Raw genomic sequence first — 24717 nt, forward strand, 5'->3', positions numbered from 1 at the left:
TTCATGTCAGGCCTATTTGCAGACTTTGGGAAGTCCCTTCCAAATCCCTTACAATTCTTCTAGGATGCACTCAGTATGGAAAGCAGATGCTGGGTCTATCTGGTTTAATACAGTAGTAAGCTGTCACTCTTAGAAAACATTTTTTCTAGTCACCCAGCAAAATATGATCTAATGAATTTAATTAGTTGAAGTAAAGAATGAATCCATAAATTTCTAATTTTAAAAAAAGTTCCCAAAATTCTTTTGTGTATTTCTTTGTCAGATAAGAGTAAGACAAGCCAGGCACTGCTGGATCACTCCTGGAACCCTAGCTACTCAGGAGGCTGAGATCTGAGGATCACAGTTCAAAGCCAGCCTGGGCAGGAAAGTCCATGAGACTCTTATCTCCAATGAACCACTGGAAAACTGGAAGTGGTGCTGTGGCTCAAGTAGTAGAGCAGTTGCCTTGAGCTGAAGAACTGAGGGACAGTGCCCAGGCCCAGAGTTCAAGCCCCACAACCGACCAAAAAAAAAAAAATTGAGACATACCCAATATAAAGAAAATTAGGATATTACAATTACTTATAACCCACTAGCTAGAAGTAACCACTAAGGGTGTGTGTGTGTGTGTGTGTGTGTGTGTGTGTGTGTGTGTGTGTGTGTGTGTCTGGGGCTTGAACTCAGGGCCTGGCTCTATCCCTGAGCATTTTTGCTCAAAGTTGGCACCTTGCCACTTGAACCACAGCTTTATTTCTATTTTTTTTTTGGAAGTTTATTGAAGAAAAGGTTCTCACAGACTTTCTTGCCTTGGCTGGCTTCAAAATGGGATCCTCAATCTCAGTTTCCTTAGTAGCTAGGAGTACAGGTGTGAGACTTCAGCACGGGCTCATTGTCAGAAATCTTGATCATAACAACACAGCGGTTCTGCAGAAAGGTGAGAAAAGTTAATTTACAAATAAGGTGCATGAATTATAGGCATTTCACCAGCATCCTTCATATATGATCTGTGGTTTCCTCACTGTTGAACTTGCTACCCCACCCCTCACTTCCACCCCTCATCAACAAACTGCCTTTGCTCTTTCTGTTCTCAGACCCTAGGGAGCCTGCTGGTCTCTCCCATCTTGAAAATAGCCTGGGTTCAACAGAGAACCACCTCCTCTCCAGGCTTGCCTAACTTCCAATCCATTTTAGGTCCATTATAAAGTTTTAGAATAGTAGCTTCCCATGTCTCCCCGCAAAGTGACCTTCTTCCAGATGGCTCAAACCTGTAATCCTCACTATTCTAGAGGCTGAGATCTGTGGATCCTGGTTCAAAACCAACCAAGCAAACAAATTTGAGGCTTTTTATCACCAATTAATTAACCTGCACAAAGCTTGAAGTAGATGCATGGCTCAAGTGGTAGAGCATCAGCCTTGAGCAAAAAAAAGCTAAGTAAGTTCTAAGCTGGGAATGTGGCTTACTGCTAGAGTGGTTGCCTAGCATGCATGAAACCCTGGGTTAGATTCCTCAGTACCACAGAAACAGAAAAAGCTGGAAGTGGCACTGTGACTCAAGAGGTAGAGTGCTAGCCTTGAGCAAAAATGCTCAGGGACAGTGCCCAGGCCCTGACTTCAAGCCCCATACCAAAAAAAAAAAAAAGGGCGCCAGTGGCTCACACCTGAATCCTAGCTACTCAGGAGATTGAGATCTGAGCATTGAGGTTCAAAGTCAGCCGAGGCAGGAGAGTCCATGCAACTCTTTTTTTGAGGGGGGAGGGGTCCAGTCTTGAGGCCTGAACTCTGGGCCTGGGCGCTGCCCCTCAGCTCTTCAGCTCAAGGCTAGCGCTCTACCACTTGAGCCACAGCGCCACTTCCGGCTTTTTTCTTTTTGCTTATGTGGTGCTGAGGAATCGAACCCAGGGCCTCACACATGCAAGGCAACCACTGAGCCACCTTCCCAGCCCCTCCATGAGACTCTTATCTCCAATAAACCACCAGAAAACCAGAAGTGGTATTGTGGCTCAAGTGGTAGAACACTGGCTTTGAGCTGAAGAGCTTAAGGACAGTGTCCAGCCTAGAGTTCAAGCCCCATGACCAACAAAAAAAAAACAGTCATAATAACAACCCCTAAAAGAGAAGAGGAGAGGGTAAGATTTTTGTAACAATAGCCAGGAAATAAGAAGCAAAACTGGTTGGACTTACTTAAGATATTCACCAGGAAGAGAGAGATAAGCAAGTTAAAGGATAGCAAAGGCACCTGGAAAAGCCAGGGATAATCTTGCTGAGTGCCAGATACATGCCAGCTGGGTGCTAAGTCTGCCCACATGTTCATGCCGCCTTCTCCTGCAAAACACACTGACCAAAGACGTATAAAGGAGATTATTTAAACTAGGCTCTGATACTGTAAAGATTTCCAAATTCACTAACCACGCACAAAACTGTTCCTGCCTCTCCCTTACTGACCCTCCCAATCACAGCTCCACCTTCTCAGCACAGCCTATTTCTTGGCCTTCTAAGTAGCCAGGATTACAGGAGTGAGTCACCAGCACCTAGACATTATGTTTTATTTTACTTGTGGGGCCTGAACTCTGGGCCTGGGCGCTGTCCCTCAGCTCTTCAGCTCAAGGCTAGTGCTCTACCACTTGAGCCATAGTACCACTTCCAGCTTTTTCTGCTTATGTGGTGCTGAGGAATCGAATCCAGGGCCTCATGCATGCAAGGCAAGCGCTCTACCACTGAGCCACCTTCCCAGCCCTATTATTTATTTTTGATGCCTATTTTAAGACTTAAACTCGAGGCCTGAGCACTGACCCTGAGTTTTTTCACTCAGGGCTGGCATTCTTTCTCTTGAACCACAGCTCTACTTCTAACTTTTCAGTAGTTAATTGGCAAGAAGGGTCTCATAGACTTTCCTGCCTTGGCTGGCTTTGAACCACAATTCTAAATCTCAGCCTCCTGAGTAGCTAGGATTACAAGTGCCCAACTCAATGTATAAGGTTTTGTTTTTGCTAGTTCAGAGGTTTAAACTCAGGGCCTGGACCCTGTCCCTGAGTATTTTTGCTCAAGGTTAGTTCTCTACCACTTGGAGTCACAGGGCCACTTCCTGTTTTCTGGTGGTTAATTTCAGAGAGGAGTCTCACAGACTTTCCTGCCACAGTTGACTTTGAACTATGATCCTCAGATCTCAGCCTCCTGAGTGACTAGGATTACAAGTGTAAGCCAGATGACTTTGAACTGTGATCCTCAGATCTCAGCCTCCTGAGTAGCTAGGATTACAAGTGTGAGCTACCAACATCCAGGTCAATGTGCAAGTTTTTCAAAAAATATGTATATTTCATTACAACACACATCCCAGACAGGCAGATGCTTGGACACCTGAGGAGGTGGTTGCTCCCTATACTAACAAAGCTGTGCTGGGGACAGACAGCATTCACAGCACTACACCTCACACTCTACATCATCTAGCCCCATTCACATCCTGGATTGTACCGACAGACATAGTCTCAGTTCTACACCTGACAATTAAAACTGCGTGGCAGTGGATTTCATTGAGTCCTTTTTTTTTTTTTTTTGTCGGTCATGGGGCCTGAACTCTGGGCCTGGGCGCTGTCCCTCAGCTCTTCAGCTCAAAGCTAGCGCTCTACCACTTGAGCCACAGCGCCACTTCCGGCTTTTTCTGCTTATGTGGTGCTGAGGAATTGAACCCAGGGCTTCATGCATGCAAGGCAAGCGCTCTACCACTGAGCCACCTTCCCAGCCCCTCATTGAGTCCTTTGTGACTGCCTGTTTCCTCATTCTCCCACTGCCAGAGCCATCATTTTCCCTCCCTTCTTTAAAAGAAAACAGTATCTGGCTGGGAAGGTGGCTCAGTGGCAGAGTGCTTGCCTTGCATGCATGAGACAGTATCTTACAGTTAGCTCAAGCAATCCTCCGTTTAGATGTAAAGCAAAGATGCATTTCTGATCTTACTTTGACGACTTATCCAAAGTTCTATATTTACTTAGTTGTCTTGCATTTTTAGGATTTGTTCATGTATCATACAACTACTCTACTCTTCTCCAATTTTTCTTTCCTTTAGAAAAAGTGAAGTCTTTATAACCATGACATAGGGGTAGGTTCTATGTAAACTCTAATTATATAAATTTGAGTCAAATGAAATAGCTATTATTTAATTTTTAAAGATGGTGGTTCACACCTGTAATCCCAGCTACTCAGGAGGTTGAGAATTGAAGCTCACAGTTGGAAATCAGCCAGGGTAGGAAAGTCTATGAGACTATCTCCCATTCAATAGCAAAAAGTGTGAAGTGGAGCTATGGTAGAGGACCAGCCTTGAGCAAAAAAGCCACAAGAGTGCATGAGGCCAAGTCCGAGCCTCAGTACTAGCACACACACACACACACACACACACACACACTCCTCAACAATTTTTATATGGTTCAGCTTTGTATAAATCCACATGATATATGAATTATTGCAGTCATCCTTCAATCTTATAGATTACTGTAACAATGCGAACAATGAAAAGCCCCTGGATACCTGGACAATAATCACCCAAATACAAAGCTTAGAAGTTGTGGAACAGTGCCAGTTGCTAGTGGCTCACATACGTATAATCCTAGTTACACAGTAGTCTGAGATCTGAAGATACAGATCAAAGCCAACTGGGGCAGCAAAGTCCTTGAGATTCTTATCTCCAATTACCCAGCAGAATTGGGGAAGTAGTGCTGTGGCTCAAAGTGGTAGAGCACTAGCCTTGAGGAAAAGAAACCCAGGGACAGCACCAGGCCCTGAATTCAAACCCCACAACCAACAGCAACAACAATAAAAAGAGGTTGTGGAATAGAGAAAAGCATGGCTCAAGTGGCAGAGTAAGCATGCCGAGTGAGTGTAAGGCCAAGAGTTCAAATCCAGGTACTATCAAAACAATTTTAAGAAAAAAGAAGTTGTAAAATATCAAGAGACTGAATGGAAATTATACAAATTATAGACTCAAGCCTTGACCATATAGAAAACATGAAACCACATAGTTCAAAGCGCTGAAGAGACTTCTTTCTAGCCACAGAACTTTTCATTTCCATTTTACCTGTGAGCACTAATTTCTGGTTCATCCTTTAGCCTGGGTGGAAGACAAGTGAGGGGTACACTTCTTTATTTTATTTTCTGCCAGTCCTGGGGCTTGAACTCAGAGCCTGGGCACTGTCCCTGAGTTTGTTTTGTTCAAGGCTAGCCCTCTACCACTTGAGCCACAACACCACTTCCAGGTTTTTCACTTTACTGAGGAATTGAACCCAAGGCTTCATGCACGCTAGGCAAGCACTCTACTACTCAGCCACACTCCCAGCCCCAAAGGTACATTTATAAAGAAAGCTGCCGCTTTCCTGACAGAATACTTAAGAAGCTATTTGGAGGCTTCTTGGTCTTGTTCATCTTTTTCTGTTCAAGGCTTCTCTTCTACCACTTGAGCCATTCCTCTACTTCCAGCCCTGGTGGATTAATTAGAGATGGAAAGTTTCAGCTTTGTCCTGGCTAGCTCCAAACCATGATCCTCATATCTCAGCCTCCTAAGTAGCTAGGATTACAGACATATGCCACCAGTGCCCAGGAAATGTATAGTTTCAAATGCTTGTCTTATATTAGAAGGTTAGAAGAAAGAAAACCAGGAAGTTACATTAGCTAAACACTCAGCTAAAGACATTAGAAAAATACAACAAAATAAAACCAAAAGAAGTAAATGAAAGCTGGCTGCTGTTGGCTCATGCCTATAATCCTAGAGACTCAGGAAGCTGAGATCCCAGGGTTGCAGTTCAAAGCCAACAGGAAAATCTGTGAACCTGTTCTCTCCAATTAACCACCAGAAGATTGGACGTGAAGCTGTTGCTCAAAGTGGTAGAACACTAGCCTTGAGCAGCAAAGTTCAGGGATAGTGCTCAGGCCCTGAGTTCAATGACCAAAAAAAAAAAAAAAAAAAGTAAAAAGAAATATTAAAGAGGGGGCTGGGAGTGTGGCTTAGTGGTAGAGTGCTTGCCTAGCATGCATGAAGCTCTGGGTTCGATTCCTCAGTATCACATAAACAGAAAAAGCCAGAAGTGGTGCTGTGGCTCAAGTGGTAGAATGCTGTCCTTGAGCAAAATAAAAGCTCAGGGATAGTACCCCAGGCCTTGAGTTCAAGCCCCAGGACTGGTAAGCATCTACCTAGCATTTATTTTTTCTTTGGTGACCCTGGTGTCTTGATCTTACCCAGGCTAGCCTTGTACTGACAGGTAACAACAAGCCAGAAGCGATGAGAAAATGCAAAGGATTTGGTTATCTTAAGATTTCTGAGAGAGGGGCTGGGAGGTGGTTCAGTGGTAGAGCGCTTGCCTTGCATGCATGAGGCCCTGGGTTCGATTCCTCAGCACCACATAAGCAGAAGAAAAAAGCCGGAAGTGATGCTGTGGCTCAAGTGGTAGAGCGCTAACCTTGAGCTGAAGAGCTGAGGGACAGCGCCCAAGCCCAGAGTTCAGGCCCACGAAAGGACCCCCCCCCCCAAAAAAAAAAGATTGAGAGAACACTGCACTTAAGCTTTCAGACATACTTAAGTGGTTCACCTAGATAACAGAATGTCACAAAGTAGGTTTTCGAGAACTCCACCCAACTAAGGATTAATGCTAGGCTTCTTTCCAATTGAAAGTGCATCAACAGTTACTACAAGAGCAAATCTTTATCTAGGCCAATAAACTGTGCCATAGAGGTTTAATGTAATTCGGTAAAACTCCCCAACACTTGAAATGCAGACTCTGCTCCCCAGCTGGTCCTGGGAGGGACCTAACACAGTTCCTTATGCTTCAATAAAAACCTGTGCTGGTGAAAACTTCTCCTTTTCACTCTAGAGATGACCTGTAATTATGTATTCCCTCAAACATCAATAATCTCAACTGAACTGACATGAAGTTATCTTTTTAACGCTAGAAACACATTTTTGTTTTTCTGGTCCTGGGGCTTGAACTCAAGTCCTGGGCACTCTCTGAGCAACAGTTCCATTTCTGGCGTTTTTGGTAGCATATTGGAGATAAGAGTCTCCCAGACATTCCTGCTCAGACTAGCTTCAAACCATGATCTTCAGATCTCAGCTTCCTGAGTAGCTAGGATTACAGGTGTGAGACTGGCTTACAATTATGTATGTATGTATGTATGTCAGACATGGGGCTGGAACTTAGGGCCTAGGCACTGTCCCTGAGCTCTTTCACTAAGGCTATAGTACTCTACCACTTTGAGCCACAGCTCTACCTTTGGTTTTCTGGTAGTTAATTGGAGATAAAGAATCTCATGGACTTTCCTGTCAGACTGGCTTTGAAAAGTGATCTTCAGATTTCAGCCTCCTGTGTATCTAGGATTACAGGAGTGAGCAACTGGAGCCCAGCTAGAAGTGATTTTCTAACTGCTGTTTCTTGTGGTACATGTACCACCAAGAAGCCATCGGGTGAAGCTGAACATCAGTGCCTGTGTCAGACTGGTGTGCAGAGCCCAGAATAGAGAATGTTCTGAAAGCAAAAAACAAAATTGCTATTTCTAATTTAGTAGAAATTAGAACATATAGAAGCATATATGCCTGTGAGCATTCATGTCAACATTTATGAAACTTTATGCCACAGGCTGACCCACAGAAATCCTTCCTTTAGTGTCTGCTTCATCTAATTGCCTCTCAGGTTGCTTACAGAGGCCCACTGTGTTCACCAAACTTCCGGGCTTTTTCTGCTATGCAATCATTTACTGCATCATACATCCATGGGACACGTGTGTGTCACTCTTTAAGTGGCTTTATTTCTTAGAGGATGTTAACTTTTTTTATTTTTTATTTTTTTGAGGAGTAATACAGGTCCTGGGGCTTAACTACTGGCCTGGGTGCTGTCCCTGAGCTGCTTTTGCTCAAGGCTATCGCTCAACCACTAGAGCCACAGCACCACCTCTGGCTATGAGTAGTTTCTTGGAGAGAAGAGGCTAAGGGACTGTCCTGCCCGGGCTGGCTTTGAGCCATGGGCTTCCGATCTCAGCCTCCAGAGTAGGTAGGCTCGCAGGCATGAGCCACCCGCACCCGGCTAAACTTTTATGTCTTCAGTCCTCTCGGGTTTCGTACATCGTTCATAGTCAGTTTCAAAGATGTTCAAAGACAAGTTCAACCGGGATTTAAACCTACACTTTCAGGAGCCACGTGGGAACACCCCAGCCCTGGGTGGGGGAATCCTCCCAGCCCCTCTCTCCGCGCGGTCCTCCGAGACACAGCGTCCAGCAGGGGGCACTGCGCCGCCGCCGCCGCCGCCGTGCTCGTGTGTCCTGCCCCCGTCGCTCTCGCGCGCCGCTACCGCCGGAAGGGGCGGGGCAAAGGCCAAGGCTGGGGCCGCGGGGAGGGAGGGGCGGCCCGGCGGCCCTGATGTCCAGGTGAGTGCGCCCCTACTGGCATGCTGCGCCCCCGGCCCGCGCCCCTCCGTGGCTTCACGGCACGCAGGTCCGCCCCGCCCGTCCCCCGCCCTCGGTCGGGCCGGGGAAGCACGTGAGTGCGGCGTCCTGCGGTGTGCCGCGAGGCCTGGGGCGGCCCGCTGACCCCGGGGCCGGGCCGGGCCGGGCCGGGCGGGGCCTCCTGCGGGCCTGGCCGCTACGCGCTGGCCGCCGACGCGGATCGGGGCCGGCAGCTGGGGTGTCCGGCTTCACCGACCTTGGGGACCTGGGGCGGGTGGGCTCGGGGACCCCGGCCCGGTGTCTGCCGGCCGCCCCGAAGTCTGCAGGGAGGAGAGGGGTCGCTGCGGCGACCTGGCCGGAGTCACAGCGCACGCCTCCCCGGGTCCTGCAGGGGGGTCGGGGCCCGGAGCGAGGGCCGAACCCCAGCGCCCTGCGGCCCGGACGGCATCGCCTTCACAGCTCGTCCAAGATCTCCGCGGAAACCTGCTGAGGGGCCTAACCCCGTCCACGCCTCCGACACAGATCTCTCCCCGATTCCGCTCAGATCTGGAATTCCGGGGCTCCCGTGCCCTCTAGATCAGGTCCCCACTCGGAGGCGCATCGCCCTGGGGAATCTAAGCCGCCGGCCCAGCCATCCGGCGCATCCACGAGATCTTTTCTGGATTTATTCAGAAGTAGCAGTCCTACTTGGATTGCAACAGAGATTTTCCTTTGATTTTTTTTTTTTTTTTACATTGGTGGTTTTTGGTGGGGTTTTTCTTTTGGTACAGGTCCTGGGGGCGGAACTCAAAGCCTAGGCCTGCCGCTTAGCTTCCATTTACTCAAGGCTAGCACTCTACCACTTTGAGCCACAGTCTGGCATGCATGCATTCATTTATTTATTTATTTGGTAGTTTAGTGGAGATAAGAGTCTCCGGAATTTTCCTGCCCCGGCTGACTGAACCGCGATCCTCACATCTCAGCCTCTTGAGTAGCTAGGATTACAGGCCTGAGCCTCTGGTGCTCAGCTTTGCTTTTGTGTTTTTGAGGCACAGTCTCACATGTAGCCCAGGTTAGTTGACAGCGTGCCCTCCTCCTTCCTTAGCCTCCCCAAGAGCTGGAATTACACCATTTGGGAGGTGGGGGTCAGTTGTGGGGCTTGAATTCTGGACCTGGGCCCTTCAGCTCAAGGCTAGCGTTCTGCCACTTGACCCACAGCCCCACTCGCGGTTTCCTGGTGGTTTATTGGAAATCAGTCTCACGGACTTTGCTTCCCCGGGCTGGCTTTGAGATCTCAGCCTCTTAAGTAGCTAAGATTGCAGGCAATAAGCCACTGGCACCCAACATGTAAATTTTTTTATATCTTTTTTATTTTGCCAGTCCTGGGACTTGAACTCAGGACCTGGGCACTGTTTACGTAGTACTGAGGAATCAAAGCCAGGACTTCATTCATGTTAGGCAAACATTTTACCACTAAGCCACATTTCCAGCCTGAGCAAATTTTAAATTAAGCATTTACCTTGGGATAGGTATCTGGGTAACTTGGACTTCAGCAGAGGAGTCAAATAGTGGTGAAGAATCAAACTTTTGTGGGCATTATATTTTTGTGAGGAACAGTCACTTCAAACAAAACCATTTTGCACATTATTCAAATACATGTGATGGGAGAAAAAAAAACTAAAGATAAGGAGACTGATAGGGCAAGAGAAAAAATAGAATTGAAGTAGGTGAGCCTCACTGAGAGGCCTGTAAGACTAAGAAAGTGAGGAGTTGACATTGCAGGTATCATCTGGTAAGTGTTCTAGGCCCAGCTGGAACAAGTCTAGTATGGTTTGAATGTGATTTCTCCATTTTGTGTGTGTGTGTGTGTGTGTGTGTGTGTGTGTGTGTGTGTGTGTGTGTGGTACCACTTTGTCCCCAGTGCTTCAGTGTTGAGAGGTAGGACCTGTGGAGGTGATTGAGGTATGAGGGCTCTGCTGTGGTGTACAGATTGATCCACTCACGGATTAATGAGTTATTTGGGGAGTGACTTTGTTATAAAACTCATGGCAAGCTTTCTGAGGCATGCTTGCTCTGTGTCTGGCATATGTCCATGTTCCTGGACTTCCCCAGCCTTGAGGACTGTGAGCTGAATAAGCATCTGTTCTTTGTAAATTGTCCATGCTGTAGCATTCAGTTGTAGCAGCAGAAAACAAAGATAATCGATCCATTGTATGTGGGGGGTATGAAGGCCAGTGTGAGTGGAGGTAAGTGGCCAAACATAAGAGGAGGAGGAGAGTGTTCAGTGTTTCTGTAAAGTTTTAAGGAAACAAAATATGATTCTGAATGCTGTCATGCCTGGTCCAAATGACCTATTTATTTATGCTTGAACTCTTTGGCTTCGCTCATCTAAGCCACACTCCCAACTTCCAGCTTTTGCTGGTTAGTTGGAAATAAGAATCTTGAGGCTAGGCTGGGTGTGGTAGCTCACGCCTCTAATCCTAGCTACTCAGGAGGCTGAGATCTGAAGATCAGGTTCAAAGCCAGCCCAGGCAAGAAAGTCTGTGAGACTCTTATCTCCAATAAACCACCAGAACCAGAAGTGGCACTATGGGTCAAGTGGTAGAGCGCTAGTCTTGAGCTGAAGAGCAAAGGGACATTGTCTAGGCCCAGAGTTCAAGCCCCACGACCAACCAGAAAAGAAAAAAAAATCTTCAGGAAAATATGGCTTAGTGGTAGAGTGCTTGCCTAACATGCATGAAGCCCTGGATTCAATTCCTCAGTACCACATAAACAGAAAAGGCCAGAAGTGGCACTGTGGCTCAAGTGGTAGAGTGCTAGCCTTGAGCAAAAGAGGCTCAAGGACAGTGCCTAGGCCCCCCCCTGAGTTCAAGCCCCAGGACTGGCCAAAAAGAGAAGAAAAAGAGAGAGGGAGGGAGAGAGAGAGAGAGAGAGAGAGAAAGAGAGAAAGGAGATGGGCTGGGAAGGTGGCTCAGTGGTAGAGCACTTGCCTTGCATGCATGAGTCCCTGGGTTCGATTCCTCAGCACCACATAACCAAAAAGAAAAAAGCCAGAAGTGGCGCTGTGGCTCCAGTGGTAGAGTGCTAGCCTTGGGCTGAAGAGCTGAGGGACAGCACTCAGGCCCAGAGTTCAAGCCCCACGACCGGACCCCCCCCCAAAAAAAAAAGGAAAGAGAAAGAAGAAAAGAAAATTATCTTGGGGATTTGTTGCCAGCGCTAGCTTTGAATCAAGATCCTCAGGTCTCAGCCTCCTGAGTAGCTAGGATTATAGGTGTGAGCCACAGTGCTCAACTAAAGCTAGGACTGTTTCCCAAGATTGCATGCACTCAGGACTGACAGAAGAGGCTTAGCTTCTGCCTCTGGCCATGACATTTCCATCCCCCTGGGTGTCTCTTACTTTGGGGTGGTCCTCCCTCTCACTCCCCTGCCCCTGAAACACTCCATTCTTTCTGGTATTACAGCTGATGAAGTTAGCTTTGTTCAAGAAAAAATTTACTATAGAAATTAGGAATATTTGTAAAGTCTACAAACTCCCAAAATAGGCCTTTTTTGTTTCTTTTTCACAGCTGAGTATCAAATCCAGGGCCACACACATTCTAAGCCAGCACTCTGCTGCTGAGCTATATTGCTAGCAAGAGATAAGCTCTTTTCTTTGTCCTTGATTCTATAAAATTAAATTATTTCTTTGAATTTTGTTCAGTCTTTTGAATTAGAATGTATATATATATATATATATGTATATATGTATACATATATATATGTAACTTGTTGCAGCATTTCTCTTGAACATGATTCAGGTAGTTTCTAGTTATTTTAAAGTACTCTAAAGTTTTAAGGCATTTTAAAATTATTTCAACAGCAACACAAGAAAAGATTTAGACTGGGACCACACAAGAGTTGTAGAATAAGAATTGAGCTGTGTTGTCTGTTCATGTACACAGGAAAATAAGGAAGTAGTGTGTGCAGAACATAATTGTTATCAACTATGTGGTTGATGGAAAGTAGGAAGGGAAAAAAATAGTAAAAATTATTACCAAAGACATCAGTTCTAAAGTATAATGGACAGCTGGGCGCCAGCGCCTGTAATCCTAACTACTCAGGAGGCTGAGATCTCAGGATCACAGTTCAAAGCTAGCCTGGGCAGGAATGGCCGAGAGCCTTTTTTGGGGGGCGGGGGGAGGAGATCCGGTCATGGGGCTTGAACTCTGGGCCTGGATGCTATCCCTCAGCTCTTCAGCTCAAGGCGGCTAGAGCTCTACCACTTGAGGCAAAACGCCACTTCCGGCTTTTTTCTTTTAGCTTATGTGGTGCTGAGGAATTGAACCCAGGGCCTCATGCATGCAAGGCAAGCGCTCTACCACTGAGCCACCTTCCCATCCCTGCTGAGAGATTCTTATCTCCAATAAACCACTCAAAAACTGGAAGTGGCGCTCTGAGTCAAGTGGCAGAATGCTAGCCTTGAGCTAAAGAGCTCAGGGACAGCACCAAGGCCCAGAGTTCAAGTCCCACAACCAAAAAAAGAAAAAGTAAAAGTTTTAATCAGTGCAGTCATATTAAGGGTACATTATATAAAAAGTGAACTGAGTAACTTGAGGGTGGGGTTGGAATGGGGAAATGGAGAATGATGGAAGGGGTGACATTAAGAAGCAGTGTTCTCATAGCCAGACATATAGAATTGAAACCTTTGTACAACCACTACTGATTGGCTTTTGAAATCAGTGCCTTAGTACCTCCAGAAATGATTGCCTAGTTTGTTTATCTTTATTTTTTCCAGTCCTGGCGATTGAACTCAGGGTCTGGCCGCTGCCCCTGAGCTTCTTTTGCTCAAAGCTAGCACTCTACCACTTGAGCCACAGTGCCACTTCCAGCTGTTTCTGTGTATGTGCTACTGAGGAATCGAACCCAGGGCTTCATGCTTGCTAGCAAGCACTATACCAGTAAGCCGCATTCCCAGCCCTAATTGCCTAAATTTTGTGCCTCAGGTCCCTTCCTCTCTGCTAAAGGCTCTGTTCAGCAGTGGGAAGGAGTCTTAAAAGGAGACAAATGATCTGATGCAATTCTTTATTGCTGACTTATTTGCTGGGGTTGGAGGTTGCAAGGAAGTTTAGATTCACTGAATTTCTGAGGTCATGATCTGCCATCCTCGGACTGGCAGTGTCACTGTGGCAAGGATGGAGTGTGTGCCAGAAACAATTTTTCTGTCCAGATTTTTCTATCTTTCATCATTGAAATTACTGTTAGCCATTTTTCTTTCAGTAACAATCTGAACTCAGTTAACGGAAGCAAAACCATTTTTTCCACACATACTTGTACCCTCTGGACCCTCATGACAACCCTATGAGCTAAGCCTTTACATTTGTAGCAAGGAGGCGGCATGGCATGGTGTGAGGCTCTTGCCCTGTATCTTGCTGATACAGCCTGGTATAGGGGAGCATAAAGTCCAGTGTAACGGCAGAGGCCTTGTGGCACATATGGTTGTAAGAATAATCTGACACTGAAGTAAAACTGAATTATTGTCTGTTTCAGGTCTTATGCAGCATGGCTGTGACAGGTGTCCGATTGCTCAGTGGTGCTCTAAGGAAGTCAGACACCTGGATCCGACTACGGGGTGTGCTTCAAGGAACACCTTCACACAGACTGTATGTTTCCTGGAACCAACACTTATATATTTCTAGCACCAAGTTAATTGCGCCATATTATAACACACTTTCCCAACATAGTTTTTCTCTCAGACTTCCTGGGCTTTTAGTATCTCCAGAACATATTCCATGTTCTATAAGACTCAAAAGCAATATAAGCTCTAAGAAATCTGCTAAAAAGACTCTGCAAAAAGCAGATGAGGCGGACTCTGATGATGAGGGTGCTCGCAGCGAGAGGAGTGAGCAGGAAGAGGAGCTTGAGGAGGACCCCAGTGTGCCCAAAGACTACAAAGACCTGGACAAAGTCGTGCAGTCTTTTCGGTATGATGTCATCCTGAAGACTGGCCTTGATATTGGGAGAAAGTGAGTATGGCGTGTTTCATTGTGAACTCACTGGTCTGCTTATTTTAATGCATCACTACAAATCATTCAACCCTTATGACAGTAAGGAATAACCACAGATATGAAAGGACTGTGTGAAAATTTACTTCAGTTATTTCATTGTATAGATGAAAAAACTGATCCCCATAGGCCATATTTCCTTTGGTTCTAAGACACAGTTGAGTATCTTATGATTCGTTGAGAGAGAGAGAGAGAGAGAGAGAGAGAGAGAGAGAGAGAGAGAGAGAGAGAGAGAGTGTGTGTGTGTGTGTGTGTGTGTGTGTGTGTGTGTGTGTGTGTGTGTTGGATGGAACCAAGACACCAAGCGTGTGTGTGTGTGTGTGTGTGTGTTGGATGGAACCAAGACACCAAGAAAAAGAATCACATATACTACATTATATATATATATATATATCAGGTAAAAAAATACTTGGATTTCACAAATACTTCAGTGTGAGAAGGTATCTTCCAAAGTCAACAAGAGAAATAGAAGGTAGTAGTTAAGAAGGCAGATTCTTTTTTCTGGCAGCATTGGACTTTGAATTCAAGGTCTTGCAGTTGCTAGGCAAGCACTCTATCATTTTACTCATACCTCCAGCTCTGTTTGCTTTACACTATTTTTTTTCTTTTCTTTTTCTTGCCAGTCCTGGGGCTTGAACTCAAGGCCTAAACACTATCCCTGAGCTTCTTTGGCTCAAGCCTAGCACTCCCACTTGAGCCACAGCTTCACTTCTGGCTTTTTTTGCTTATGTGGTACTGAGGAATCAAATCTAGGGCTTCTTGCATACTAGGTAAAGCACTCTACCACAAAGCCACATTCCCATCCCCAGGGACTGATCATTTGGTCTGTGCTTCCCTCCCTCCTGGGTAGCTGGGATAACAACTATGCACAACCACTGTGCTTGTGCCTGGCTGTTTTTTTGTTTTGTTTTGTTTTGTTTTTGTTTTTTTTGGTGTCCGTATGGGGGCTTGAATTCAGGACTTCATGCTTTTGCTCAGCTTTTCTTTCTTTGTTTTTCTAAATGAATTTTAATGTTATTTTCCTCTTAATTTTCTTCCTTTATGCTTTATTTATTTACTTATTTTTGCCAGTGTTGGAGCTTAAACTCAGGGCCTGGACCCTGTCATTGAACCTCTCTGTGCTCAAGACTAATGTTCTACCACTTGAGCCATACCGCCACTTCTGGGTTTTTCTGTTTATGTGGTATTGAGTAATGGAACCCAGGGCTTCATGCATGCTAGGTAAGCACTCTACCACTAAGCCACATTCCCAGTCATTATTTAATTTTTGGTTATATGGTACCAAGGAATCAAACCCTTTTACTGAGGAATCGAACCCAGGGCTTCATGTGTGCTTGGCAAGCATTCTACCATTAAACCACATTCTCAGCCTTTTCTTTCTCTGTTTGGTGTTGGTCCCAAGGCTGGTGCTCTACCTTTTAAGCTACAACTCCACTTCTGGCTTCTTTTTATGCTTTTTATTTTTTTGCCAGTCCTGGGGCTTGAACTCAGAACCAGACACGGTCCCTCAGCTTCGCTTTTCAAGGCTAGTACTCTACCACTTGGGCCACAGCACCACTTCTGGCTTTTTCTGTTTAAGTGGTACTTAGGAATTGAACTCAGGCTTCATGCATGCTAGGCAAACTACCACTAAGCTACATTCCCAGCCCTTCTTTTGCTATTAACTGGAGGTAAGAGTCTATTTCATAGACTTTCCTGCCTGGGCTGGCTTTGAACCGTGATCCTCTAAGACTCACTATCTGATTTTACTGTTCTTTTGCTCTTCTTTTTTTTTTTTTTCTTTCAATCCTCGGGCTTGCACTCAGGGCCTGGGCACTGTCCCTGAGCTTCTTTGCTCAAGGCTAGTGCTCTACCACTTGAGCCACAGCACCACTTCCAGCTTTTTCTGTTATATGGTACTGAGGAATGGAATCCAGGGCTTCATACAAGCCAGGCAAGCACTCTACCACTAAGCCACATTCCCAGCCTTGAATATATTTCTGTATTGGTTTGTTTTTGTTTTTTGATCAGTCATGGGGCTTGAACTGTAGGTCTGGGTGCTGTCCTTGAGCTCTTCAGCTCAAGGCTAGAACTCTAGCACTTGAGCCACAGTGCCACTCTGGCTTTTTCGGTTTATGTGGTGCTGAGGAATCAAACCCAGGGCCTCATGCATGGGAGGCAAGCACTCTACCTCTGAGCCACCTTCCCAGCCCCTATGTTTCTGTATTTTAAAATGCTTTTCTTTTTTTTTTTTAATAGCAAAGTAGAAGATGCATTCTACAAAGGTGAACTGAGACTGAATGGGGAAAAGTTATGGAAGAAAAGCAGAACGGTGAGAAATTAAACATATAATGAGAGCCAGATAGTTTTGGTTTCTGTCTGCACTCTGTGGTGCATCAGATCTTCCATTCTCCCTGGCCCTGGTCCATCTGACGGAATCTGACAGCAGGCTTTATCACAGGCCACTTTCTCCTTTGCACCCTTAATGACCCTGTGATGAAGAAGCCTTTGGCATAGGCCACTTTGGGGACTGGCAAAAATCTATTAATGTTAGCCTCCATGGAATCGCAGATTACAAGGAAGTATTTGACATGTAGAGGTATTACCGGAGCAGATGTGTGACTCTGTTCATTTCAACAGTATTCATGAGCACTGGCTGAGGCATTCCTTTGCGTGCAGGGAAGCATGCATAAAGATCTACTTTCTGAGCCGGGCGCCGGTGGCTCACACCTGTAATCCTAGCTACTCAGGAGGCTGAGATCTGAGAATCACGGTTCAAAGCCAGCCCGGGCAGGAAAGTCCGTGAAATTCTTATCTCCAATAAACCACTAGAAAACCGGAAGTGGCGCTGTAGCTCAAGTGGTAGAGCGCTCACCTTGAGCTGAAGAGCTGAGGGACAGCGCTCAAGCCTAGAGTTCAAGCCCCACAACCCCCCCCCCCCCCAAAAAAAAAAAAGATCTACTTTTTGACAGGTTCAAGTCAATAACAATTGAGAAAAATAAGTTTAAGTTTCTTATAAAGAAGTGTATTTCCAGGAAGTGATACTGTGGCTTAAGTAGTAGAGCACTAGCCTTGAGCACAGAGAGGCTCTGGGCCAGAGCCCAGACCCTGAATTCAAGCCCCAGGACCAGGGGGAAAAGAGAGAGAGAGAAAGAAAGAAGGGGGGTGGGTATAAAGAAGCTATTTCCAGTATCCACTTTGGCAACACCAAAGGTTGAGGGAAAGTTTTATTGTTTGTAAAAACAAAACTAGATATTGGAATGGAAGTGCCTTATTTTCTTTTTTCTGTTGAAGATATTTTAGCCAGGTGCCATTGACTCATGCATGTAATCCTAGTTACTCAGGAGGCTGAGAACTAGAGGATTAAAATTTGAGGCCAGGGCTAGGAGTATGGCTTAGTGGTAGAGTGCTTGCCTAGCATAATGAAGCCTTGGGTTCAATTCCTCAGTCCCATATAAACAAAAAAAGTCAGAAGTGGCACTATGGTTCAAGTGATAGAATGCTAGCCTTGAGCAAAAAGAAGCTCATGGACATGCTGGTGCCAGTGGCTCAACACCTGTAATCCTAGCTCTCGGGAGGCTGAGATTTGAGGATCATGGTTCAAAGCCAGTCCAGGCAGTAACGTCTGTAAGACTCTTATCTCCAATAAACTTCCAGAAAACTGAAGTGGTGCTGTGGCTCAAAGTGGTAGAGCATTGGCCTTGAGTGAAAAAGCTCAGAAACAGTGTCTACCCCTGAGTTCAAGCCCCATAACCACCAACAACAACAAAAAGTTTGGCAACATCAGACTTATGATACTAGAAGGCATTTCTTGATCAGTGTTGTGAGAAGCAATGTTCTAGGGAGGCTAGACACCCTTTTTGAGATTTTTTTTTCTTTAATATTTCAAATTTTCTTTGGGGTTGGAGGACCTGAGCCACCTCTTGTTGCTCTGGTCCATAGACAGTGATGCTGTCTTATGGGGTGGGAGGAGCAGGAAGCATTCCTTCAGTTTGCTCCGTGTTAAAAGGTATTTGCAGCTGGTTTCATGCACATGATTCTCAGCCCTCAGCCCCCAGGTCCATCCCTCTGGACAGCCTTGAGCTGACAAGCTCAGACTGCTCTGTCAGCCATTGTTCAGTGAGCTGCACAAAACCAGATAGGCCCTTCTCTGCCCTTAATTGCTTTCTCCTGCTTGTAGCCTGGCCCCCTTTCCTCAGCCCCAGTCTTCTAAGGGCAAGATGTGTTCTTAGAGTAAGAAATGATTACTCCTAGAACACCTTGCCTCTCTGCTGGGACCTCATTTATAAACCCAAAAGCCTATTTTTCTCCCCCTGCTTTGAGATATTGTTAACTACAGTCTAATTGCTACTGCTTCATTCTGCCTTGGGTGTTTTGTTGTCTCGGCTGCCATCCAGATTTCTCCTGAGGGTCAGCAAAGGCAGAGGCCAGCATTAACACGCAGCTGCCTTGTTACTAGGAGGCCCGGTAGCCATAGAAACTGCAGCTAAGGGGAGATTTGAAATGTAGATATTTGGAACAGCCACTAATCCCAGCCAGTTTTGCTTTGTGTCTGCTAAAGGACAGTGTCTCGGAGGGGAATAAAGAACGCCTCGCCTTCCTTGGCCTGCTCCATGGAACCCGCGCCTGGCTGTGGCCCTGGAGGGTCAGGCGCTGTCTGATGCTGCAGCTCCAGCCCTGCCTACCTCCAGCTGTAAAAGCTTTTCTGTGCTCTGTGAACCAGGTGGAGCCCATGCTACCGAAGCTGCCAGCCATTTGTTAACTTCCAGGTGGGGTGAGGAGCCATGTGTGAGCCAGTCCTTCCTGAACTCCCCTCTCCCTGAGCTGAGCTGGACAAAGGAGGTACAGGCCTTGCCTAGTACCTGCCCCTTAAACAGCCGAACAGCCCACTCGCTGCCCTTTTAAGGGTGGAACTCTGTCTGTGAAAGGTACACAAGAAGGGTTGCCTTTTGTGCATTGTGTGTGGCATGTGTATGTTACCTATTAGAATGAATTTTACTAAGATGGTGCCCAAAAGTCTCACTTGCTAAGTAGGTACTCTACCTCTTGAGCTGCTCCATGAGCCTTTTTTTGTGTATTACTTTCTCTTTCTTTTTTTTTTTTTGGGGGGGGGGGGTCTGGTCATGGAGCCTGAACTCTGGGCCTGGGCGCTGTCCCTCAGCTCTTCAGCTCAAGGCTAGCGCTCTACCACTTGAGCCACAGTGCCACTTCTGCTTTTCTCTTTTTGCTTATGTGGTGCTGAGGACTCGAACGCAGGGCCTCATGCATGCAAGGCAAGCGCTCTACCACTGAGCCACCTTCCCAGCCCCTTTGTATATTACTTTCAAAATAGAGTCTCTCTTTATGCCCTAGCCAGGCTGGACTGGGATTCTCCTATTGATGTATCCCTAAGTCTCTGAGGAGGACAGGCAGAAATGGGTGTGAGCCACCGTGCCCAGCCATTGATTGAGATAGTCTTGTGGAATTTTTTTGTCTGTCTGGTCTTGAACTACAGCCCCCCAATCTCACTTCTTAAGAGCGAGAATTGCAGGCTTGAGCCACTGTGCTCAGTTTTATTTTCTTTCTTTTTTTTATTTTTTTTTTCATCTTTTGTGCTAGTCCTAGGGCTTGAACTCAGGGCCTAAGCACTGTCCTTGAGCTCCTTTTGCTCGAGGTTAGCACTCTGCCACTTGAGCCACAGCACCACTTCCAGCTTTTTCTGAATAGTTTATTGGCAATAAACTACCTTTCTACCCAGGCTTGCTTTGAATCACAGTCCTCAGATTTCAGCCTCCTGATTTGCTAGGATTATAGGTATGAGCCACCAGCACCTTGCTTATTTTTCTTTTTTCTTTTCTTTTTTTTTTTTTGGTCAGTCGTGGGGCCTGAACTCTGGGCCTGGGCACTGTCCCTCAGCTCTTCAGCTCAAGGCTAGCTCTCTACCACTTGAGCCACAGCGCCACTTCTGGCTTTTTCTGCTTATGTGATGCTGAGGAATGGAACCCAGGGCCTCATGCATGCAAGGCAAGCACTCTACCACTAAGCCACCTTCCCAGCCCTTACTTTTCTTTTTCTTTTTCTTTCTTTTTTTGTGGGGGGGAGTGGGGGGAGGTGGTGGTCATGGGTCTTGAACTCTGGACCTGGGCATTATCCCTGAACTCTTCAGCTCAAGACTAGCACTCTACCACTTGAGCCACAGTACCTCTTCCAGGTTTCTGGAGATAAGAGTCTCACAGACTTTTCTTCCTGAGCTGGCTTCAAACCTGAGATCCTCAGATCTCAACCTCCTGAGTAGCTAGGATTACAGGCATTAGCCACCAGCAACTGGCTATTTTTCTTTTTTTTTTAAAATAAAAAACAAAACAAAGTTTGGGCTGGGAAGGTGGCTCAGTGGTAGAGCGCTTGCCTTGCATGCATGAGGCCCTGGGTTCGAGTCCTCAGCACCACATAAGCAAAAAGAAAAAAGCCGGAAGTGGCTCTATGGCTCAAGTGGTAGAGCGCTAGCCTTGAGCTGAAGAACTGAGGGACAGCGCCCAGGCCCAGAGTTCAGGCCCCACGACCAGACCCCCTCCCCCACACACAAAAAAAAACAACAACAAAGTTTGTAACCAGGATAGTCTTGGACTCATGATCTTCCTAGTTCAGCCTCTAAATGGTAGGATTCCAGGTGTGCGCCACCAGTCCCGGCAAGTGTTATATTTCTGTACAATGATTTTTCAAATGTCTATACTAGTCAATTTGGCTATGTTTTTGGATTTGGCCCAGTGGAAGTGCTGCAGAGCAGGGACCCTCCAGATAATACCTGGGTGGGCCCACGCTTTACACTTAAGGGAGAAAGCAATCTGGGTATATAGACATGGTATGAGCTTCTTATTTCTCAGCCCAGAGGGGAGCAAGTTACTAGTTTAAAATCTGCCTCTGCATGAATTTTACAGGACATACTCTGGGCCTCCAAGACAGACCAGGTAGTGTCACAGCCAGCAACTGTGCATGCCCACAGTACAAACTCAGTCCGTATTGGGCCTGCTTGAGTGGGTAGGAGAGCAGATACGGGCTTGCTTTCATGAGATATAAATGTTTTGACACTCTATAAAGTTGAGAACATACTTGGGAACTAGGTTAAAGTCAGTGTTTGACACCATGCTTTTTTTTTTGGGTCCGGTCGTGGGGCCTGAACTCTGGGCCTGGGCGCTGTCCCTCAGCTCTTCAGCTCAAGGCTAGCGCTCTACCACTTGAGCCACAGCGCCACTTCCGGCTTTTTTTTTTTCCGTTTTACTTATGTGGTGCTGAGGAATCGAACCCAGGGCCTCAGGCATGCAAGGCAAGCACTCTACCACTGAGCCACCTTCCCAGCCCGACACCATGCTTCTTAAACGGAATCTCTGCAGTCTTTTGCTTGCTACCCTACATGTTTGGTTTGTTTTTATTTGTTGGGTATTTGTCTTTTTGTAGGGGCTATATGTGTGTCTGCAGGTCCTGGGGCTTGAATTCAGGGCCCGAGCACTGGCTCACTCTCCCTCTTCTTATCCCTTACCCTCTTCTCTCTCCCACACCCTCGCCCTGTCTCCCCCTCCCTCTCTCCTCCTCCCTTCCTCTTTTTCTCACAACCTTCCTTCTCCACCCTCCTTCTCCTCCCTTTCTTCCCCCCTCCCATCCTCTCTTTCTCTCTCTCTCTTTCTCTCTCTTTCTCTCTCTCTCTCTCTCTTCCCTCTCTCCTCTCTCCTCTCTCCCTCTTTGTGTATACCAGTATGGAGCTTGAGCTCCGAGACTTGCATTCTTGCTTGGCTCAAGGCTAGCAGCACTGTACCACTTGAGCCACACTTGGAGTTATCTGACTTTTGTTTTAGTGAAGTAATGGCACATGGCATCCAGGTCTGCATCCAGATCTGCATAGGCCTTCCTTGAGTCTCTGGAAAGATCTTATGACTTCCTGAGCTGCTTCGACTGTCAGTCTGTCCACATGCTTGGCATAGGCCTGATCCTCACTGTTAGTCCTTGGAGTCCACATGAGCAGTCCAAGGCATCCCTTGACTAACTCAGCCCACAACTTCCTTCAGTACGAGAGTGGCTTTCACTTGGAAGCTATCTGACCAATGTGGTCGGCACGTGACTCTATCCTCTTTTGGTCCTTTTGTTTTGTATTTGTTCTTAAGATAATCTTATGTGCAGCCCTGGCTGACCTCAAACTCACGATCCTCCTGCCTCAGATTCCTGTGTGCTGGGATTACAAACCACCCAGCTTTCCTTGTCTTCTCTTTTATTTGCATTCCATCTTTTTATTTTTTTTAGTTTTTTTTTTTTTTTCCAGTCATAGGGCTTGAACTCAGGGTGTGGGTGCTGTCCCTGAGCTCTTTTGCTCAAAGCTAGTGCTTTACCACTTTGAGCCATAGCTCCACAGCCAATTTTTGAGTGATTAATTGGAAATAAGAGTCTAACAGGGCCTTTTCTGCCTCATTTCTCAGCCTCCTGAGTAGCTCGGATTACAGGTATGAGCCACTGGTGCCCAGCTTGCATTCCATCTTTGAATTGAGGCTTGTTGGTCTTAGTGATCATGTAGCTTCCTAGGAGCTAGCCAGCACTGGCAAAGCAGCGCCCTTGCTTCCATTTCCCAGCAGCTGACCACTGTCTGCAGTGACTGGCTTTCCAGCGCACTGCCCCAGCCTGTTTCACCTAGGTCATATAAGTTAAAAATTGATGAAAGGGCCCAACGCCAGTGGCTCACACCTGTAATCCTAGCTACTCAGGAAGCTGAGATCTGAGGATCATGGTTCAAAAACAAATACCAGGAAGCTGAAACATGTCTTAGAGGAGTGAGGGTTCAAGGGGTGGACAAAAAGAGGGGAAGAGTGTGCAAATACAGTCAGGGTGCATATATGAAAATGGAACTAGGAAAGCAGGGGACGGGTAGGTGGGTATAGACGCAGGGAAGAACATGGAAGGGATGACACTGATCGAAATGCACTGTACACAGAACCTGAAGTGTTGAGTTGAAACCCTTTTCTTCAACTTTTTTTTTTTTTTTTGCCAGTCTTGGGGCCTGAACTCAGGGCCTGGGCGCTGTCCCTCAGCTCTTCAGCTCAAGGCTAGCACTCTACCACTGGAGCCACAGCGCCACTTCTGGCTTTTTCTGCTTATGTGGTGCTGAGGAGTGGAACCCAGGGCCTCATGCATGCAAGGCAAGCGCTCTACCACTGAGCCACCTTCCCAGCCCCCTTTCTTCAACTTTTTAAAGATAATAAGAAATGAATTTTCAAGATAGAAACAAAGCACCAGATCGTGGAGGGCAGTCAGCGGAGGGACTGCGTGGAGCTCACCCTCCCGGTGGGGACGTAGTCACCTTGCACATACTGCTCTGGGCCCTGTTTTGCAGTTTGCCAGTCTTCCAGAAACAGATGTTCAAGTATTTCCTTCCATAACCCAATGGATACTGCACTGGCCATGCACGGGAATATTTGAAGGGGCCTGGGTTTCCCAACACATAATACAAGTCCCACTTTCTTTTCCTTTTTAGGTGAAAGTAGGCGATACTTTGGATCTTCTCATCGGAGAGGATAAGGAAGCAGAAACCGAGGTGGTGATGCGAGTTCTCCTGAAAAAGGTGTCTGAAGAGAAAACGGAAAGTGAAAAATACCGCGTCGTGCTCCGACGGTGGAAGAAGCTACAGTTGCCAAAGAAGAGCCGGTCTAAATGAACGCGCTCGCGGGGCACTCTCCCTCAGAGCCACTCGCAGTGAGCGGGCCGCATCCCACAGGATCTTTTCCCCTTGTGCACCAGCTGAGCCGTTGGTGGAGGCTGGGGCTCCCGCCCACCCACGTCTGAGAGCCTTTTGACTGCATGCCTGAGGGACTGGGCGCGTGACCTGCCCGCTGTTCCCAGCCATCTACCTCGGAGTCTGCGCAATAAACTGCCTTTGTTGTCTCTTCATGTTTTCATTCAAACCTCTTCCCGGTCTGGGGCCGGCTTTACCACCTGCAGGCTGCACGGGCACAGCCCAAGTGGGGGCTGCCATGCAGGTTATTGGAGGGTCTTCAGGAAAGAGGGAGCCCTTTCTCCCCTCTGGTCTGTCTTCAGAAGTCCAGACCAGTGATTCCCTCCCACTTGGAATTACTTGTGGGAGGCAAGGCAGCAGGCAAAAGCATGGAGGCTTTTTTGGGAATGGCTAAGAGTGGTTTGACATTTCTGGAACATTCTTTAAAATAGTGGGGGGTGGGGCTGGGAAAGTGGCTCAGTGGTGAAGTGCTTGCCTCACATGCATGTGGTCCTGAATTCGATTTCTCAGCACCACATAAGCAGAAAAAGCTGGAAGTGGTGCTGTGGCTCAAAGTGGTAGAGCACTAGTGTTGAGCTG

The 24717-nt window shown here is 46.8% G+C and overlaps 1 protein-coding gene across 1 annotated transcript; it reads left to right on the forward strand.

The window, feature by feature from the left end:
* The first annotated feature begins 8319 nt into the window (after nucleotides 1-8319).
* Nucleotides 8320-24287, forward strand: Mtres1 (mitochondrial transcription rescue factor 1). The gene is made up of 4 exons (XM_042678500.1): nucleotides 8320-8373; nucleotides 13897-14372; nucleotides 16650-16722; nucleotides 23881-24287. Exons 2-4 carry the CDS (start codon nucleotides 13909-13911, stop codon nucleotides 24058-24060), a joined length of 717 nt encoding a protein of 238 aa, XP_042534434.1. The 5' UTR covers nucleotides 8320-8373; nucleotides 13897-13908; the 3' UTR covers nucleotides 24061-24287.
* The last annotated feature ends 430 nt before the right edge of the window (nucleotides 24288-24717 follow it).

Source organism: Dipodomys spectabilis, unplaced genomic scaffold, assembly GCF_019054845.1.
Source record: "Dipodomys spectabilis isolate Male_0828 unplaced genomic scaffold, ASM1905484v1 ptg000001l, whole genome shotgun sequence".
In the NCBI taxonomy this organism is placed as follows: domain Eukaryota; kingdom Metazoa; phylum Chordata; class Mammalia; order Rodentia; family Heteromyidae; genus Dipodomys; species Dipodomys spectabilis.

Bases quoted from the DNA above. Each gene is read 5' to 3' on its own strand.
- Mtres1 (XM_042678500.1), top strand. From the start codon at position 13,909: ATGGCTGTGACAGGTGTCCGATTGCTCAGTGGTGCTCTAAGGAAGTCA. The intron at 14,373-16,649 runs GTGAGTATGGCG...TTTTTTTAATAG, and splicing joins GGCCTTGATATTGGGAGAAA to CAAAGTAGAAGATGCATTCT. The intron at 16,723-23,880 runs GTGAGAAATTAA...TTTCCTTTTTAG, and splicing joins TATGGAAGAAAAGCAGAACG to GTGAAAGTAGGCGATACTTT.